The 19,206-nt window shown below is 43.9% G+C and overlaps 1 protein-coding gene across 1 annotated transcript; it reads right to left on the bottom strand.

Moving 5' to 3' along the window:
* Positions 1 to 9,129: 9,129 nt before the first annotated feature.
* On the bottom strand, positions 9,130 to 12,790 carry LOC145335538 (uncharacterized). The gene is made up of 2 exons (XM_080181331.1): positions 12,681 to 12,790; positions 9,130 to 10,446 (listed from the first exon to the last, which is right to left on the bottom strand). Exon 2 carries the CDS (start codon positions 10,079 to 10,081, stop codon positions 9,530 to 9,532), a length of 552 nt encoding a protein of 183 aa, XP_080037457.1. The 5' UTR covers positions 10,082 to 10,446; positions 12,681 to 12,790; the 3' UTR covers positions 9,130 to 9,529.
* Between the last annotated feature and the right edge of the window lie 6,416 nt (positions 12,791 to 19,206).

The raw sequence follows: 19,206 nt of genomic DNA, 5'->3' as shown, positions 1-19,206 counted from the left end.
TAAAGGCACTGACACATACTCCAGAGAGAAGTTGACTGTCAGACCAAATTAAATGGAATTTTGGATTGGGGGCAAATAAAGGCCAGAGAGAAACAATACTTCATAATAATTAATTCAGGTGAGGGGACAGCTTGAGCATTTTTTTTCAGTCTATGCAATTTATACAGCAATTGCATGTTATCACTGCTTTTATATAAACAAAGAACAACACAGCACGGGAAACAGGCCCTTCGGCCCAACAAGCCCACGCTGCCATCTTAACAAAGCATTTTCCTACACATACCTTGACCCGTGTGTATGCGTATGGTACCCCCATTGGAAACCAGATTCTGGGGAGAATAGTTTAGGGACAATTTGTTACACCAATCAGCCTAAGAGCACATTTTTGGGGTGTGGGAGGAAACCAGAGCACCCAGAGGAAACTCACGCAACCACAGGGAGAATGTGCAAACTCCCACAGACACTGGCCCAAATCCATGTATCTGCACAGCTAGCAGTGATAGTCACTGAGCTGTTGTGGTGCCCATCTGCTAGTCCAGTTTTAAGCACACACAACGACACGAAGTACTAGGCCACTCTCAAAACATCCAAGAGCAGCCCACGCACGACCCACCGTGTGCATGCCCCTCGTTAGACAACAAGGTGGACTGACACACCTGCAGAGTAAAAGAGACAAAACATCAACATGCAGCATATGCATATACAGCTTCAATTATATGTAAAAATTAGTTGTGAGAAGACGATTGTAAAGGGAAAGGAAGTTGGCTACCTTGGACTAGGCCAATGACCAAAAGGGGGTGGGGGCGGTGAGCGTGAATTAATAGATTTAGTAAAAGGGATGATAGATGTAACACCCTTGCATTAAAGTAAAATCACATGTTAGTCAAATTGTCCACATCAAGGTTCTAACATAAGAACATAAGAACATAAGAAATAGGAGCAGGAGTAGGCCATCTAGCCCTTCGAGCCTGCCCCGCCATTCAATAAGATCATGGCTGATCTGTCGCTGCTCAGTTCCACTTTCCCGCCCTCTCCCCATAACCCTTAATCCCCTCTCTTATCAAAAACATCTACTTGTTTGAGGAACAAACACCTTCTGGATTACAGACAAGCCTTTGGATGAAGTTTTAACAATAAATCTACATAGGCAAGACAGGAATTTTAGAAACTAAGGTTGATGAAGAAGGGGAGGGGAGAGGGTGGGAGGTTGCAGGGATAGAAAGGTTCTGGGAAGGTGGGGATGGAAGGTGAGTGGGACATTGGGGGCGGAATGGGGAGAAGTGGGAAAGGTTGGTGGGGGGGGAGGGGAAACAGCCAGCGTAGAGGGGGAGTGGTGGTCGGGAGGAAGGGGGACAGGGTACAGAGAACTGAGAGATAGTGGGAGGGATGAAGGGGGTGTGGGGAGGAGGGAGAGGTGAGGGGTAAAGGAGGGGATGGGGTAAGGTGGTTGGGAAAGAAGAGAGGGAGGATGGGGAAGGACGTGTTGGCAGGCGAATGTGTCAACGAAAGGAATAAGCCCCAGGAATTTGGAAACAAAAGATCTCCACCTGAAGTGACCTTGCTAACGGGACGTCCCCATCCAATCCAGTGAATACCCACATCCACTTTGTGTCAGCATGGAGTCACTGCGCCCACCCGCCCCCAGCCCCAATTTCCATCCCAGACCCAGGATTTTGGGCTCCCGACGAGTAATGGCGGCAGCAGTTCCCACAATCGCCTGCGCTCCAGCAACTGTCCTATTCATCGAGTAGGCGGCTCGGGACTGCGCATGTCCAAGGGAGAGGGGAAGATGCGCATGTGCGGTAAGTCATTTTTCCCGCCCCCCCCTCAGATGTTGACCAATGAGAATAGTTGGAGGACCGGAAGGACTCTGGTCCTCCAATCAATCAGAGAGTGGGCTTGGTGACAATGTAGATTGAGCTTCAGCAGGGTTCAAACTTTGTCCTGTCTCCAAGATCTGTGAGTAAATCATTTTCTTTTCTCCCCTTTCCATTTCTTTTCTCATTCTGGGGGAAACTGGGGACTTGCAGCAACTGAAGGGAAAGGAAGTGAATCCAGGGAAGCTGCAGACTTTGGAAAGTTAGGGCCAGGTCTCTCTCTTAGACGCTGATATCCTTTACTCCACGTGTGGGAAGGGACTCACTTAGTCGTCTGCCCCCGCAGGAGACACCAGCGACTGTTCTGTTTCCTTAATAAACTTTTGTCAGTAAAAATATTTCATTTTTCTGGACTTCTCTTGATTGGTTTGATGCACTTCAGGGAAAATGAGTGAAAGGAGTTCCAAGACTTCTTAAAAGAAAGTGAGACAAGACGAAGGGAGAGTGTGTGGGATGGAGATTTTTCAGCTTTTGGGGAACGAGAGAGGAAAGAATGTTCCATAGAAACTAGAATTGTCTTCTGAATTTCTATCCTGTACTGACATTGATGACTTTTGTAAACTTGTTTTACAGGATATTGAAGGAGGAATCAGAGGCAAAAATATCAAATGTCACATTTAGATCTGACAGAGCCATATTCCTCGGGACCTGAATATCATTGGCATTTGAATCCAGAAGGAGAAATGATTGTTTGGTCTGTCGATTTGAAAAGCTTTGGAATGTCAGTGTGACTGGAAAAACACCAACACATGCACACACTCAAGTGAGTGTGTTCCAGTGCACTGACTAAAGAGCTTTAACCAGTTACACAATCTGAATAAATATTACACCATTCACAGCAGGGAAAGACTGTACACGTGTTGTGTGTGTGGATGAGGTTTCAACTGATTGTCCACCCAAGAGAGAGGCAAGGACACCTGCACCATGGAGAAGCCATGGACATTTGAGGATTTTGGGAAGGGATACAGATTCCCAATGGAGTTGGAAGTTCAGCGGCGCAGCCACACTGGGGAGAGGCTGTTCATCTGCTCTCAGTGTAGGAAGAGATTCACTCAGCTATCCAGTCTGAAGACACACCAGTGAGTTCACACGGGAAAGAGGCCATTCACCCGGTTTGGGTGTGGCAAGGGATTCAGTAATTCATCCAGCCTGCTATGACACCACTGACTCTACACTGGGGAGGAACCATTCACTTGCTCTCAGTGTGGGAAGTGACTCACTGTCTTATCCCACCTGCAGACACACCAGTGAGTTCACACTAGAGAGAGGACCTTCACCTGCTCTGTGTGGGATTCACTCACTATCGCATCTGCAGACGCACCAGTGATTTCACACTGGAGAGAGGCCATTATCCGCTCTGAATGTGGTGAGAGATTCAGTCAGTCATTGCACCTGCTGAGACACCAGCAAGTTCACAAGCAATTCCAGTGTTTGGATTCTGCTGTTATTGTTTCTGCTCTCAATTACATCCAGGACTGCATTTTGTTCATTCTCACAGTTGGTCAATGGGGAGGGGTTTCTTTCTGCTGGACTGGCTGGTCTCATGACTTTGCCTCCAGTGGGCTGATGCTCTTTTAATCTTGTTGCGAGTAACTGGTTTCAAATTTCACAAGGATCACAGAGTGACAGGGTGTTAGGAAGTTCAGAGATATTTAGTCAGCATTTCTGTTTGAAACCCCCCAAATGCCCATCCAATTTCCTTTGTAATTGTTTATTGTCTCCAATTCCTCCACCCTCATAGGCAATGAGTTCCAGGTCATTACCATTCATTGCATCAAAATATTCTTTGCCACATCCCCCCCTCCCTGCTGCTATAATCTCTGAAATATGCATTTCCCCTCGTCCTTATTCCTTCAGCTAATGGAAACAGCTTTTCTTTGTCCGCCTTATCTAAACCTATCAGGATCTTGTCCACCTCAATCAAATCTCCCCTCAACCTCCTTTGCTCCGAGGAGAACAACCTCAACCTGACATTGACAAAGAACAAACTAACAGAATATGCTAATATCAAATAGGAGTGTTTAATTTCTGTTTTAAAGATATTGTGAATATATTGTGCTGGATGTTATTTGTTAAATAGAATATATCAATCTGGCATCCACCTATGGTCTCGTGAAAGTATGGAATGTGTAGATGGGACAAAAAAGTTGATCACCTTCTGTTTGATATTTCATTTTTCTTGTGTCACTGGTTAAAGTTCTTTCTACACTCAGTGCACTGGAACGCTATCACTAAAGGGTGTGTGTGTGTCTCAATGCTTTTGCAGTCACACTAATGTGTAAACTATTTTGAAGCAGATAAATAGACAAACGTTTGTCCAATGTTTCAAGATCAATAATATTCAGATCCTAAGGACTCATCAGATTCAGAAGTGACGTTTGAGCTTTCTCCCTCTGATTCCTATTCCTCTCACCCACTTTCCCGAAAGTGCATCAATCTCATCGGGAAAAGTCCAGAAAAATCAAATATTTTTACTGATAAAAGTTTATTAATGAAAACAGAACACGGTTAAAACAAACAGAAAATGACTTGAGGATCAAAGACAACCAGAGTAAACGGATACTCACAATGTTCTGGACAAAAATGGTTTCTCTTTGATTCATTTGTAGCCTGTTCCCTGCCTTGTTTGTGGCAAAGGCAGAATTCTCTGAATAGTAAATTTAAAAATAACTTTATTTAATACGTTTATTTATTCTGGTCACCCTAATATAGAAAGGATATTATTAAACTAGAAAGAGTGCAGAAAAGATTTACTAGGATGCTACCAGGACTTGATAAGATTTGAGTTTTAAGGAGAGGCTGAATAGACTGGGACTTTTCTCTCTGGAGCACAGGAAGCTGAGGGGTGACCTTATAGAGGTTTGTAAAATAATGAGGGGCATAGACAAAGTAGAGAGTCAGTATCTTTTCCCAAAGGTAGGGGACTCTAAATCTAGAGGGCGTAGGTTTAAGGTGAGAGGGGAGAGATACAAAAGTGTCCAGAGGGACAATTTTTTCACAGAGAGGGTGGTGAGTGTCTGGAACAAGCTGCCAGAGGTAGTAGTAGAGGCGGTTACAATTTTATCTTTTAAAAAGCATTTAGAGGGTTACATGGCTACAATGGGTATAGAGGGGTATGGGCCAAATGCGGGCAATTGGAATTAGCTTACGGTTTTAAAAAAATAGTGACATGGACAAGTTGGGCCAAAGGGCCTGTTTCCATGCTGTAAACCTGTATGACTCTAATGGAAAAGGTTTACTAAAGAACTAAGGCATTGACTTTCACAACTTCATGTGGATCAGTCCATAAAAGCATAACCCTCTCTGGCTCCGTCTTTGACAGGAATTCTTGTGGCATTCAGCCTCGGGAATTGCTCCTTCTTTAACAGTAATTTCCTTGGAACTCAGCCTCAGGAGTTTTCAGTATTTGACTCGCAAGGAAGACCTTCAGAACCTCTACTTTTATCCCCAAAGTGACTATTACCTCAGGTCAGAGTTGGGCCTGTTGTATCGTGACAACTGGTCAATTTGATCACTAGATTAATTTGATTGGATTTCTAATTACTTACACCCACCTTCTCATTACCTTAGACAGGAATAGAATAGAAGTGCTTCATACTATCCCTTTATCTGATTCTTATTCACACAGTTTCAAATGTTGAGGCTAAGCAGAGCTTGAAGGTCTCTCTTGCCAGTACATTTATCTTCTTTACACATTCTTTACAGACACAGAAATTAAGATTTTACATTTTTACGGTAACTAAAACTCAGGCATCTACTATAAGTAATGATTGATAATTGATTCATTAATGGTAAACCAATTAAGGCTCGCAACTCATTCAAGTATCTGTTACTGACTGGTGGTTCATTAATACAGACATCTTTAATACATTTGATTGATACAAGATTAATTCATTCAGAAAGAAGATCAGAGGATGCTGAAAATACTCAGCTGGACGAGCAGAATGTATTGGAAGAGGAAGCAGAGAGTCAAAGGACTCAAAACAAACTCTTTCTCTCCTAATAGATGCTGCCAGAGCTGCTGAGTTTCCCCAGCATCCTCTGCTCTTGTTTCCGATTCCAGCATTTGCGGCATTTTGCTGATTTCACACTTGTTAAAAAGACAGTTTGACAAGAGCCGTACATCATAGAAAAGGCCCTTTGGCCCATTCAGTTCCACTGTAGGAGGGAAATAAAATGAATTGAGCCTTGGAGATGAACTTCAAGAAAAATTTTCATTCCACGTGCATGTGGGAGAGCTGGAGTCCAGTCTGAAATCTCAGGTTGCCCACAAGCCCTCTCTGCCCCTGGTAAATTTTGTACACATTATTATACTTTGTCAAATCACAGAGGTTTATATTAGCGTATTAATTCCTTGAGTTGGATACAAGATGGTTCTTTTAATCATGTTATGCAGACTGCATTGTTCAGTACAACTTTGTTAATTAATTCTCTGGGCAGTTCCATTCACCCAATTATAATGTCAAAGCATTGTATTTGCCCAACCGATTTGCACTGATGTGTTGAATTGTTTCTCTCCCCCCCCCCCACTAGGGGATCATGTTTTACAGAAGACTCTACCCTCCCTAGACTACATGGAGCCTGGCTGTCTTAATGTCGGTTCTCCCATTATCGTGATAATTCAGAACGATCTCCTGCACTTCAGAAGCTGATAACATGCATTAATCATTATCTGTCGGGCTTTAGCTGTCTACATTAACCCTTTCTTTCTCTCTGGTGAGGCCTGGCTCTCTGAGCTTGCTCTATGTAGCCCTGCATGAAATACACTGAAATTATATATGAACAGACATATAAATTAAAATATAAAAGACACAATCTCTGATATTGCCCTACAACAGCACCAACAATAACTCCCTCTAAAGGCAACACTCATCCCATTTTCCTACACTTGTCCCGTATCGTAGCAGATAATGACTTTCTTTCTTCTTCAGATTGAACAATGAGCCAGCCGTATCTTTGGCAGAACATGAGGTCCTGTAACTTATCAAAATAATTTATTTTTTCAAACTATTTCTGCTGGCTCTACAGTTTCTTCAAAGATTTACATTGACATAGTCTTATGTCTTCAAATATAATCTCGCCTTCACAATATGATTACCTGTTACATCGATTCACTCCTAATAAATTAATCAAGATTCATTACTGAATAATCCTTAGCTTCAGGACTGGCTTTTAACACAGAATCAATACACAGTTAATACAGAAAAGTTACAGAATGTGAAATGGCTGCAGGAAGCCACGTGTTGGAGGTTAAAAGGGCTTCCTTGACCCGATTACAGTGAATACGGATTTGGGGCAGCATAGTGGCACAGTGGTTTGCACTGCTGCCTCACAGCACCAGGAATCTGGGTTCAATTCTGGGCTCGGGTCACTGCTGTGTAGAGATTGCATATTCTCTCCATGATTGAATGGGTTTCTCCGGTTTCCTTCCATAGTCCAAAGATGTGTCGGTTAGGTTGATTGGCTATGCTAAATTCACCCTAGTGTCAGAGGGATTAGCAGGGTAGATATGTGGGTGTTACGGGAATAGGGCGGTGGGATTGTAGTTGGTGAAAACTTGATGGGCCAAACGCATTGTAGGGATTCTGTGTAAATATGTTATGAAAGTGACTTAATTTCAAAACTAAACTTGATTCCCCATGCATACCCACAGTTTCCTACATTACAACAGTAATAACATTTCAAGAGTGCTTCATTGGCTATAAAACCCTGTTGGAGATCCAGTGGATGTGAAAGGTGCTACAGAAATGCAATTCTGTTCGAATTGACCTCAAACTCAGGATATATTATAGAGTAGAATCATAGAATCCTTACAGTGCAGAAAGAGGCCATTTGGCCCATCAAGTCTGCACCAACCACAATCCCACTCAGGCCCTACCCCCATATCCCTCCATATTTACCCGTTAATCCCTCTAACCTACGCATCTCATGACTCTAAGGGGTCGTGAGATGCATAGGTTAAAGAGATTAACGGGTAAGTATGTACTGCACGTCCTCATTTAAATCACTGACAAATGTTTAATAATTTCAGTCATGTTTTTGACACCATTTCGAACACACTGTGAAACTCCAGTGTCCAGAATTACTTGTTTTAAAACACAGCAAATTGTTGTGATTTGGAATTCACTATGTGTAAACAGTGCTGGAAGCCGATTGGACTGTACCTTCCCAAAGGAAATTCGACACAATCTTGGAAAGAAAATGAAATGGTCCAGCAATGGGATTAAATGAGTGCAAAGAGCTGGCATGGGCAAAGTGGGCCAAATGGACTCCTCCTGTGCTCCAGGAGGCTTGTGTGAGTGTAAAGTGAATGGCAATAACCCGGAACCCACTTCCTTCAAGAGACGGCACGGTAACACAGTGGTTAGCACTGCTGCTTCACAGCGCCAGGGACCCGGGTTCGATTCCTGGCTTGGGTCACTGTGTGGAGTTTGCATGTTCTCCCCGTGTCTGCATGGGTTTTTTCCGGGTGCTGAGCTTTCCTCTCACATCTGAAAGACATGCTGGTTAGATGCATTGACCTGAACAGGCACCAGACTATGGCAACTAGAGAAACTTCATTGCAGCGTTTATGTAAACCTTACTTGTGACGAACAATTATAAATAAATAAAGGAGTAGAAGCAGAGATGGTGGACGTTTTCATTGGGAAAGTGGAAATAAACCTACAGGAATATGGAGATGGAAAGGGGTAATGATTTGATCTACACCGAGCCGGCATGGGCTGAATTGGCCCATTTCCGAGCTTAATGTCTGTCTGATCTTAAGAGAAATTTCAGCTGCTCCAGTCTCTCCAAGTCACTGAAATCCCTCATCCCTGGATCCATTCTCAGACATCTCTTCTACACCCTCTCTAAGAACATCACATCTTTCCTGAAGCATGGGGCCAATGTATAGGGTTCCATTCTCATGGGATCAAATTGAACGGCAGGGAGGTTCTGTTCAACTGGTTCAGAACCAGGGTTAGGCTACACTGGGAGCACTGTCAACATTTGTGATCTCCATTTAGAAAAAAGGAAACAGAGGCACTGGAGAAGGAGCAACAAAGATTCACAAGAATAATCCCAGAACTGAGAGCATTTAACCCTCAGGAAAGGCTGGGGAAGACTGAAGGGTGACCTGATGGAAGTCTTTAAGATTGTGAAGGGGTTCAATAATCCAATAGGGATTTCAGTGAGAAACCTCTTTACCCAGCGAGTGGCGAGAATGTGGAGCTCACTACCACAGCGAGCAGTTGAGGTGAACAGTGTGAATACACTGAAGGGGAAGCTGGATACATACATGAGGGAGAAAGGAATAGAAGGATATGCTGATGGGGGGAGATGAAGAGGGTGGGTGGAGGCTCATGTGGAGCATAAATACTGACACAGACCAATTGAGCCGACTGACCTGGCCCTGTGCTGTAGACTCAATGGAACGGAGACAAAATGTATTTATTTTGTATCTACCTGTAGTGGTAGGAAAAACACTATTTACTATTCAGGATAAAATAAACGTTCTTCGTCAGCTTTTGTGGATCATTTCAGTGGAAATGTGCTCTCCCAGGGCTCAAAAGAGCATCAGCCCACTGGAAGCAAAGTTGAGAGACCGGCCAGTCCAGCAGAGAGAAACCCTCCGACCCTCCCACTTCACCCACTGTCAGAATGAACAGGGTTCAGTCCTGGATGTGATTAACAGCAGCAATAACAGCAGAATCCAACCCCCTGTGAACTCGCTGGTGTCTCCGCAGGTGCGTCGACTCGATGAATCCTTTCCCACACAGAGAACAGACGAAAGGTCTCTCCCCGCTGTGAAATCGCTGGTGCCTGCGGAGGTTGGACAACTTTCTAAATCTCTTTGTGCAATGAGAGCAGGTGAACGGTCGCTCCCCGGTGTGAACTCGCTGGTGATCCCGCAGGTTGGACGACCATCTAAATCTCATTGTGCAGTGAGAGCAGCTGAACGGTCTCTCCTCAGTGTGAACGCGCTGGTGGGACACCAGTTCCCAAGAGCTGTTGAAACCACTCCCACAGTCAGAACATTTAAAGGGTCTCTCATTGGTGTGACTGATTTTGTGTCTCAGCAGGTGGGATAACCGAATGAATCCCTTCTCACAGACAGAGCAGGTGAACGGTCTCTCCCCGGTGTGATTGCGTTTATGAGTTTCCAGATCAGATGGGCACACGTATCCTTTCCCACAGTCCCCACATTTCCACGGTTTCTCCATGGTGCGGTTGTCCCTGTGACTCTGCAGGTTAAACAATCAGTTAAATCTCACACAGAACACGGGTACAGCAGTCTCTCCCCGCTGTGAATGCTGCTATGTATTTACAGGCTGTGTAACTGGTTAAAGCTCTTCCCACACTCAGTGCTCTTGAATACTCTCACTCAAGTGTGTGTGTGTGTCTCTCGGTGCTTTTCCAGTCACACTGGCGTTTAAAATCTTCTGTAACAGACAGAACAGAAAAACATTTCTCCTTCTGGGTTCAAAGGTCGATATATTCAGGTCGCGATGAATTGAGTCAGGATGTCAGATGTTGATGTGACGTTGGGTTTGAGATTTCTGTCTGTTAACCCTCACCTTCTGATATCCTGTAAAATGGGTTTACAAAAGTCATGACTGTCAGCACCGAATCAAAATTCAGAACAGACAATTCTACTTTCTGTGGAACATTCTTTCCTCTCTCATTCCCCAAAAGCTGTAAATCTCCATCCCACACACACTCCCTCAGTTCTCACTCTGCTGTATCTAATATTCACCCTCCCAATTCTCCTTAGAGCATTGATTGAAGCTGATTGACAGATCCAAGCTCACTGCTTCCTGTCCTGGACAGGAAGAGAGAGAGCTGAAAATCTCCATGCAGACTGCCATATGTCTATATGACTGGACATAAATGTGGATTATACAGACTCATGTCCTTTCCCTTCAGTGGCTAAGGGCAGACAAGTCGCGAGGACCCAATGAACTGCACACAAGGCTTTCAACGGAGGTTGCTGAAGAGATGGCGAACACTTTGGTTGAAATTTTTCAGAACTCGCTAAATTCCAGGAGGATATCAGAAAGTTGGAAAACAGCCAATGTGATTCCCTTGTTAAAAAAGGGAGTAAGGCAGAAGGCAGGGAACTCTAGGCCAATTAGTTTAACATTTATTATTGGAAAGACACTGGAATCAATTATCAAACAGAAAATGGCTAATCATTTAGGAAAGCTGAATAAAATCTAACCAAGTCAACATGCTTTTATGAAAGATAAATCATGTTTGACAAATTTGCTCAAGTTCTTGGAGGATGTCAGAGGGAGAGTAGATCGAGAGCAATCTGTAGATGTAGTGTATTTAGATAGGGTGGCACAGTGCTTAGCACTGTTGCCTCACAACACCAGGGACCTGGTTTCAATTCTGGCCTTGGGTGACAGTCTGTGTGGAATTTGCACATTCTCTCCATGACTGCATAGGTTTCCCCTGGGTGCTCCGGTTTTCCCCCATAGTCCAAAGATGTGCAGGTTAGGTTGATTGGCCATGCTAAATTGCTTCTCTCTGTTCAAAGAGATGGAGATTAGGGGATTAGTGGGTTAAAAATGTTTGGTTATGGGGATATGATCTGGGAAAGATGCTCTGTTGGAGAGTTGGTGCAGATTCTGCACCCTAGAGATTCTATGATTTCCAAAAGGCATTTGTCAAGGTACTGCATAAGAGGCTGGTGCATAAAGTAAAAGCCTATGGAATTGATGGAAGTGTGTAAGCATGGATTGAAAACTAGTCATCACATAAAGAACAGAGTTGGAATAAATGGAAAGCTGTAACTAGTAGAGTACCACAGGGATCAGTTCTTGGCCCACAATTGTTCATTATTCAATTAATGACCTGGAGAAAGGAACAGAATGTCAGGTTTCCAAATGATATGAAGATAGGTGGAAGGACATGTGATGAGGATATTTTGATTCGGCAATGGGATATAGATAGATTCGGTGCCAAAAATCTGGCAAATGGAGTTTAACATGGAAAAGTGAGAGATAATGTATTTCAGTAGAAAGAAGCAAAAGGCAGATTATCGACACTGTAGAGATGCTTAGGTGAGTGAAGTATAGAGAGATCTAAGTGCTCTTGTGCATGAACCATAAAAAGCTAACAAGCAGGTCCCACAATTGGTAAGAAGGAAAATGGAATTTTGACCTTTATTGCAAAGGGGTTGGAGTTTAGAAACAGGGAAGTTTTGTAGAACTGCACAGGGTGTTGGTGAGACTACAACTGGAATACTGCGTACAGTTTTGATCACCTTACTTAAACAAGGATATAGGAACATTGGAGATAGTCCAAAGGAGATTCACCAGGTTAATTCCTGGGATGAGGGGGTTGCTCGATCAAGAGAGAATAAATTGCCTAGATCTGTATTCATTGAAGTTCTGAAGACAAAGGGTGACTTTATTGAATCATACAAGATCCTGAGGGGGCTTGACAGGGTAGATGGTGAGATATTTTCACAGTGGGAGAGTGTCGAACAAGGTCAGGGATCAGTCATTTAAAACTGACACACGCAGAAATTTCTTCTCACAGAGGATGATGAAGCTCTGGAATTTTCTGCTCCAAAGGGAAGTGGAAGCTGGATCATTAGAAGTATTCGAAGTGGAGGTGGATAAATATTTGATAGATCAGGGAATTGAAGGCTACGGTGAAATGGCACAGGAAAATGAATGGCGGGACAGGCTTGAAGGGCCTGGTGGCCACTCATGCTTCTATTTCTCGTGATCAGTTTCTGCAAGTCAACAATTTCCCCCCAGAATGAAAAAAGGAAATGGAAAAGGGGAGTGAAGAAAGTGTTTTACTCACAGATGACAAAAGGAAGCCTGAGCCTGTCTGAAGCTCAATTTTCATTCAAAGAGAAGCAGCAGCAGCTTTTCTGGGCAGGAATGAGCAGGTGAACAAGCTCATTGTCCAACTTCCGCATTCAGACAACGGGGGAGCTTTGATTGGCTGGAAAACTCGAGTCCTTCCGGTCTGCCCCTACTTCCCATTGGCCAGAGCCGGTGAGAGGCGGTGACCAGCGCAGAGTACTTCCGGTACTCCAGAGTTCCCATTGGTCAATCCCGCGCGGACAGACAATGAGGGGCGGAGCCCCACGCGGGGGGGCGGGCGGGACTTTGCCCTCCAGCCGCGCTGAGCTGCTGTCCAATGGGAAAGGCTGGAAGACCCAGGTAGACAATGGTCAGTGCACCGGCTTTGTCCCGGACCCCGCCCCACACCCGCACATGCGCATTCCTCCCCAAACCTGCACATGCGCACGTTTGATTCACTACTCACCAGCTCTAGCCAATGGGAAGAGTCGGAGGAACGGAAGGACTCTTATCATGCAGCCAATCAGAGCGCAGGCTTTGTGTGAATAGACATTGAGTTTCAGACAGATTCAAACTTCCTCCTATCTCCACCATCTGTGAATGTTTTGTTTGCACTTCAGTCCCACGCTCCTGATCTACGGACACTGGTGCGGAGAGGGTCGGGTTGGGTCGGGATGGCAACGTCCTCGTGAACCTGCTCCTGGGCCTGGCGAAACGCGCCATTTACAGGTCCAGGCAGCGGGTGATCAAGGGGACCATCCAGCCTGACTGTCTGCCCCTCTACTGCGGCTACATTCGCGACCAGGTCTCCCTGGAGATGGAGCATGCGGTGTCCACGGGCGCAATTGACACCTTCCGCGCCTTTTGGGCACCGCAGGGGCTGGGGTGCATTATCGACCCTAACAATCACATTTTACATAAGAACATAAGAACATAAGAAATAGGAGCAGGAGCAGGCCATCTAGCCCTTCGAGCCTGCCCCGCCATTCAATAAGATCATGGCTGATCTGTTGTGGCTCAGTTCCACTTTCCCGCCCTCTCCCCATAACCCTTAATCCCCTCTCTTATCAAGAACCCATCAACCTGCTTCTTAAAAATATTTAGCGAGGCAGCCTCCACCACTTCAACGGGCAGAGAATTCCAGAGATTCACCACCCTTTGAGTGAAGAAGTTCCTCCTCAACTCCGTTCTAAACCGCCTCCCCTTTATCTTGAGGCTGTGCCCCCTAGTCCTACTGTCTTTTTTGAGCGGGAAGAGTCTCTCCACCTCTATCCTATCCATCCCATTCATCATCTTATACGTCTCAATGAGATCTCCCCTCATTCTTCTAAACTCTAACGAGTACAAGCCTAGTTTATTCAGCCTCTCCTCATAGCTCAATCCCCTCAACTCCGGTATCAGCCTAGTTTTAGTTCGATGCTTTCAAGTTTCCTTTGTACTTTGATTTTGTTCGGGCTGATCTCAGGATCTGATGGTCCACCAGCGATTTCACGCTGAGGGAATACCATTCAGTTGCTCTCACTGCTCAAAGAGATTCACAAGTTCATCCACACTGCGGGATCACCAGCAAGTTCGTATCAGGGAGTGGCCTTTCACCTGCTCTCAGTGTGGGAAGGGATTTAGTGCTTCATTCCAACTGCTGACATCAGCGAGTTCACACCCGGGGGGAGGTTGTTCACCTACTGGATTCAGGTAGTCCAGGAGTCTGGGATTGATTTGTGCCATGACTTGCCTTTCAAGGTGCTTCATAATGATGGATGTCTTTATCAGTGTCATCACTGTCTTTCACAGTGATGGTTTTCCTGGATATTTTCCCTCCAACACAAGGGGAATCTTCCAGCCTTCTTTCACAATTCTCAGGATTTTGTGACCAACATTCGACATAGGAGCAGAAGTAGGCCATTTGGCCCTTTGAGTCTGCTCCATCATTTATTTAGATCATGGCTGATCTGTTTGTGCTAAGTTCCTCATATTCTAGTTCTACACCCGATACTTTTGATTCCCTTACCCAACAAGAATTGGTATAAAGACAAAATTCTGCTGTCGCTTGAATCTGAACCAAAAACTTAAAAAGCTGGACAATCTCAGCAAGTCTGACAGCATCTGTAAAAGGAGAATAGAGACAAAATTTTGAGTCAGGATGACCCTTTGTCAGAACTGAAGACAAGGAAAATCAGACAAAATTCATACTGTAAGAGTCAAGAATTGGGAAACAATCTATTAAACCTCCTCTGAACCACTCTCAATGCATTTGTATCATTTCTTAAATAGGAGATAAAGCTGCACCTGCTATTCAAATGCAGTCTCAGCAATGCCCTATAGACTGAGTATAACATCTTTACTTCCATGTTCAACTTCTCTCATAATAAAGGATAGCATTCCATTTGTAAGAATTTTGATTTATTTGAAATAAGATTTATGGGGGGGGGGGTTCTCTTGTTTACAATAACCTCCCCAATTGTAAATCACACCAGGTTCCAGTGACTTAACCATATGACAAGAAAGAAAGCATTAAATGGTGAATTCAGAACGTTTATTAACCACTAAAAATGTCAGAAGTCAGAAAGATAAAAAGCAAAGTTTCGACTAAGAGTTAATGGAGAAAGCTTCACTTTAACAACTGAATGACTTCTCTCCATTCCTCTCAGACCATGACATGAAGGGACAACTCTGAAAAAGTGGATAACTTGTAAAACAACAGCTCTCAAAACCTCTCTGTAAACATCTCTCTCTCCCGAATTGCCTTCTCAAGACAAATCTTTTATACTTAAAGATGTTGAAAGCCCATCTTAGCCAATTCCCATAAATCTTCGATTATAAATTAAAATAGACACGAGTTTTCAGATGATTAAAAAAAAACCAAATGAACTGTCTGCTAAAAGGGTTAACTTTTCTACAGAACCTAAAGGGGTGGGGAGTGAACAACAAAAACTTGGCACACAATTACATCACTTTACACAAATTTAATAAACATCTCCAACAACAAAACAAAGTTGATTTTAAATCTCATCTATTAATTTTTTTTGTTATATTCCTCAACCTAATTAATTTGATCAGTTTTTGTTAGGGATGGGTAAATTCTGTTCTTTATAAACTGGTTCACTCGTTTTCTTAGTTCTACAGGGGCTCGGAGAATCAGAACCCAGACTTTATCATCCTTATCCTTTGTCTCCTTCTGCCACCACTCCCTCTGTTTTGTGGGAGGGTCATGGGGATTTCAATCAGACCAAATCATTTCATCACAAAAGTAAAATACTGCGGATGCTGGCATCTGAAACAAAAACAGAAAATGTTAGAAGACCGCAGCTGGCCTGACAGCATCTGTGGAGAGAGAATAGAGCCACTTTTTCAAGTCTGGATGACCCTTTGTAAGAGCTCTTGTGAAGTGTCATCCACACTCAATATTGGCTCCATTCTCGAATCATTTTATCAATAGGGTTTCTTGTTCTTAGTTTCCAAATGGCAGGTAAGACATCTGTCCGGTACCCACTCGAGCTCTGATTTTTCACTGGCCACGATGGGGTAAGATAATAACCATTCGGACCTACTCTCAGAGGGTCTGCTTTTCAGTCCAGTGCTATTTGGAGTATACCGTCACTTCACTATCAGGTCACAAATCAGTCACAGTTTTTAGCACAAATGTGTGATAAAATAATTTAAACAATGCCTGAGAATGCTTCTTAATTTCTTAATCAACTACCTACCACTGTTTGTTCATTGGTCAGACCCCCACTTTTTACCGATTCGGGTATCTCAGCTGCTGAACGCCAGCCGGTCCTGGGATAAGTTTAATTCTAACTCATTCTGAGTAAATATTCTCACCAGATCTGTAATTGCGGCCCTGCTAAGCAGCTTTAATGGTCCGTAATTGCAGAAATTCAGCTGTCACAGGAATGTGGTCAAGACAGTCCAGTCCCATAATGCCTCACATTCAATCTGCAGTCCTTCAGTTATAACAGAATATGTGGCTGTATGTAGCTGCCTCAGCCATGGTCAACCCCAACACTGCCTTCTTGAACTGCTACAATGCCTGAACTGTAGGTACACCCACAGTGCTGTTAGGGAAGGATTTCCAGCTACACATTCCAGACTTTCATGGACTGTAGGTGGATATCAGATTGATATATTCCATTTAACCCACACACAAGGTGAGTTATTCCATTTCCTTTATTGTCCAGGGCAATATATTCAGAATATCTTTAAAACAGAAATTAAACATTCCCATTTGATTTCAGGTATTAACATATTCTGTTAGTTTGTTCTTTATTGTCAATGTTAGACTGGGGCTGTTCCCCTTGGAGCAAAGGAGATTGAGGGGAGATTTGATACAGGGGGACAAGATTCTGACAGGTTTAGATAAGGTGGACAAAGAAAAGCTGTTCCCATTCGCTGATGGGACAAGGACGAGGGGGACACAGACTTAAAGTTCTGGGTCCAGCAGAAAGAAACCCTCCCCATTGACCAACTGTGTGAGAATGAACAGAATGCAGTCCTGGGTGTAATTGAGAGCAGAAACAATAACAGCAGAATCCAAACCCTGGAATCACTCATGAACTTGTCAGTGTCTCAGGAGCTGGGATGAAACTCCGAATCCCTTCCCACACTGAGAATAGGTGAACAGTCTCTTCCCACTGTGAACTCGCTGGTGTGTCTGCAAGTTTGATAAATGAATCCCTTCCCACACTGAGGAGCAGATGTATGGCCTCTCCCCAGTGTGAACTCACTGGCGTCTCTGGAGGTGGGATAACCAACTGAACCCCTTCCCACACTAAGAGGAAGGGGAATGGCCTCTTCCCAGTGTGAACGCACTGGTGTGTCTGCAGGTTGGATAACCAATTGAATTCCCTCCCACGATGGGTCTCTCCCCAGTGTGGCTGCGCCGATGAGCTTCCAGCTCAGGTGGGACTCTGTAGCTCTTCCCACAGTCTGCACATTTCCATGGTTTCTCCTTGGTGCAGGTGTCCTTGTCTCTCTCTTGGGTGGACAATCAGTTGAAGTCTCATCCACAAACAACACAAGTACAGTCTCTCCCTGCTGGGAATGGGGTGATATTTATTCAGTCTGTGTAACTGGTTAAAGCTCTTTGGTCAGTGCATTGGAACGCTCTCATCAAGTGTGGCAGTGTGTTGGTGCTTTTCCAGTCACACTGATGTTTGAAATCTTTTCAAATCGACAGACCGGACAACGATTTCTCCTTCTGGATTAAAAGGCTGATGATATTCAGGACCCAGAAGATATGACTCTGTCAGATTGAGACATGACATCTGTGATTCCTCTTTCAATATCCTGTAAAACAAGTTTGCAAACATCATCACTGTCAGTACAGGATAGAAATTCAGAACAGACAATTCTTGCTTCAATGGAACATTCTTTCCTCTCTCATTCCCCAAAAGCTGTGAATCTCCATCTCACACACTCTCCCTCCATTCTCACTCTGCCGTACCTAATATTCACCCTCCCAATTCTCCTGAAGGTGCTGATTGACAGATCCACGCTCACTGCTTCCTGTCCTGGATACAGAGACCATAACAAAGTGGAACTGGGGTCGGCCACTTGGCCTATCAAGGCTTTTAAACCATTCAGCGAGATCATCGGTTCACCTACCTCAGCCTTATTCTCCTTACACTAATCCCCCATTATCCCTGGATATCTTCAATATCTAGAAACCAATCTCTCTCTCCTGAAAGTATTTGATGGCTGAGGCTCCACAATCCTGCAGGGTAGAGAATTCCAAGACTTCACCACATCCTTGAGTGAGGAAATCCCTCCTCATCTTAGCTTTCTGCATGTTCCCCATAATACTTGACACTTATGTCAGTCAAAAATCAGTCCAACTCATTCTGGAATATACTCAATGAGCCTCAGCCTGCTCTGGTACCTGTGCAAAAGAAATTCAAGAATAGCAATTGCCTGAGGAAAGAGATGACTGGAAATATATAATCTAGCTACAGCATTGTGTTACAAGACTATAAATAACAATAAATGTACTTTATCACAGAACTGTAAATAACATATATATAATCTGTACCATACAACACTAGACATATCTCTGTGCTATACTAATTTACTTTCCACTTAAATTTCAGCCATCTCCTGGGGAAAGCACCCCTTTAATTGTAAGCATTAGGAAAGACACCATCCTTTTAGCCAGACAAATAAATGTGTCAAGCTGAGGGAGTAAAGGATGTCAGTGTCTTTAAGAGAGAGAGAGAGAGAGAGACCTGGGCCAACCTTTCCAGAGTCTGCACCCTTCCTAGACTCACTTCCTTTCCCTTCAGTTGCAGCAAGTCCCCAATTTCCCCCAAAAGAAATGGAAAGGGGGAGAACAGAAAGTGTTTTACTCACAGATGTTGGCCTCTTTTAAGGTCAAACCAAATAAACAAACTCAAGTTAAATCAGAACAAAGTAAGGGAGGCAGCTCCCCAAAAGGAGGGTGAACAGCCCGAATGAAACCAAAGTACAAAGGAAACTTGAAAACATAAAATTTAAGTGCGATTATTAAGGTCGATAATGCACCCCAG

This window comes from Carcharhinus amblyrhynchos, unplaced genomic scaffold (genome assembly GCF_965287045.1).
Source record: "Carcharhinus amblyrhynchos unplaced genomic scaffold, sCarAmb.v2.hapA scaffold_39, whole genome shotgun sequence".
Taxonomy (NCBI): domain Eukaryota; kingdom Metazoa; phylum Chordata; class Chondrichthyes; order Carcharhiniformes; family Carcharhinidae; genus Carcharhinus; species Carcharhinus amblyrhynchos.
Note: the sequence above shows the minus strand (reverse complement) of the source record. Positions and strands in the feature narration are given on the sequence as shown.

What these genes read in the sequence shown, in the direction of transcription:
- LOC145335538 (XM_080181331.1), bottom strand. Translation starts at nt 10,081, where the DNA reads ATGGAGAAACCGTGGAAATGTGGGGACTGTGGGAAAGGATACGTGTGC.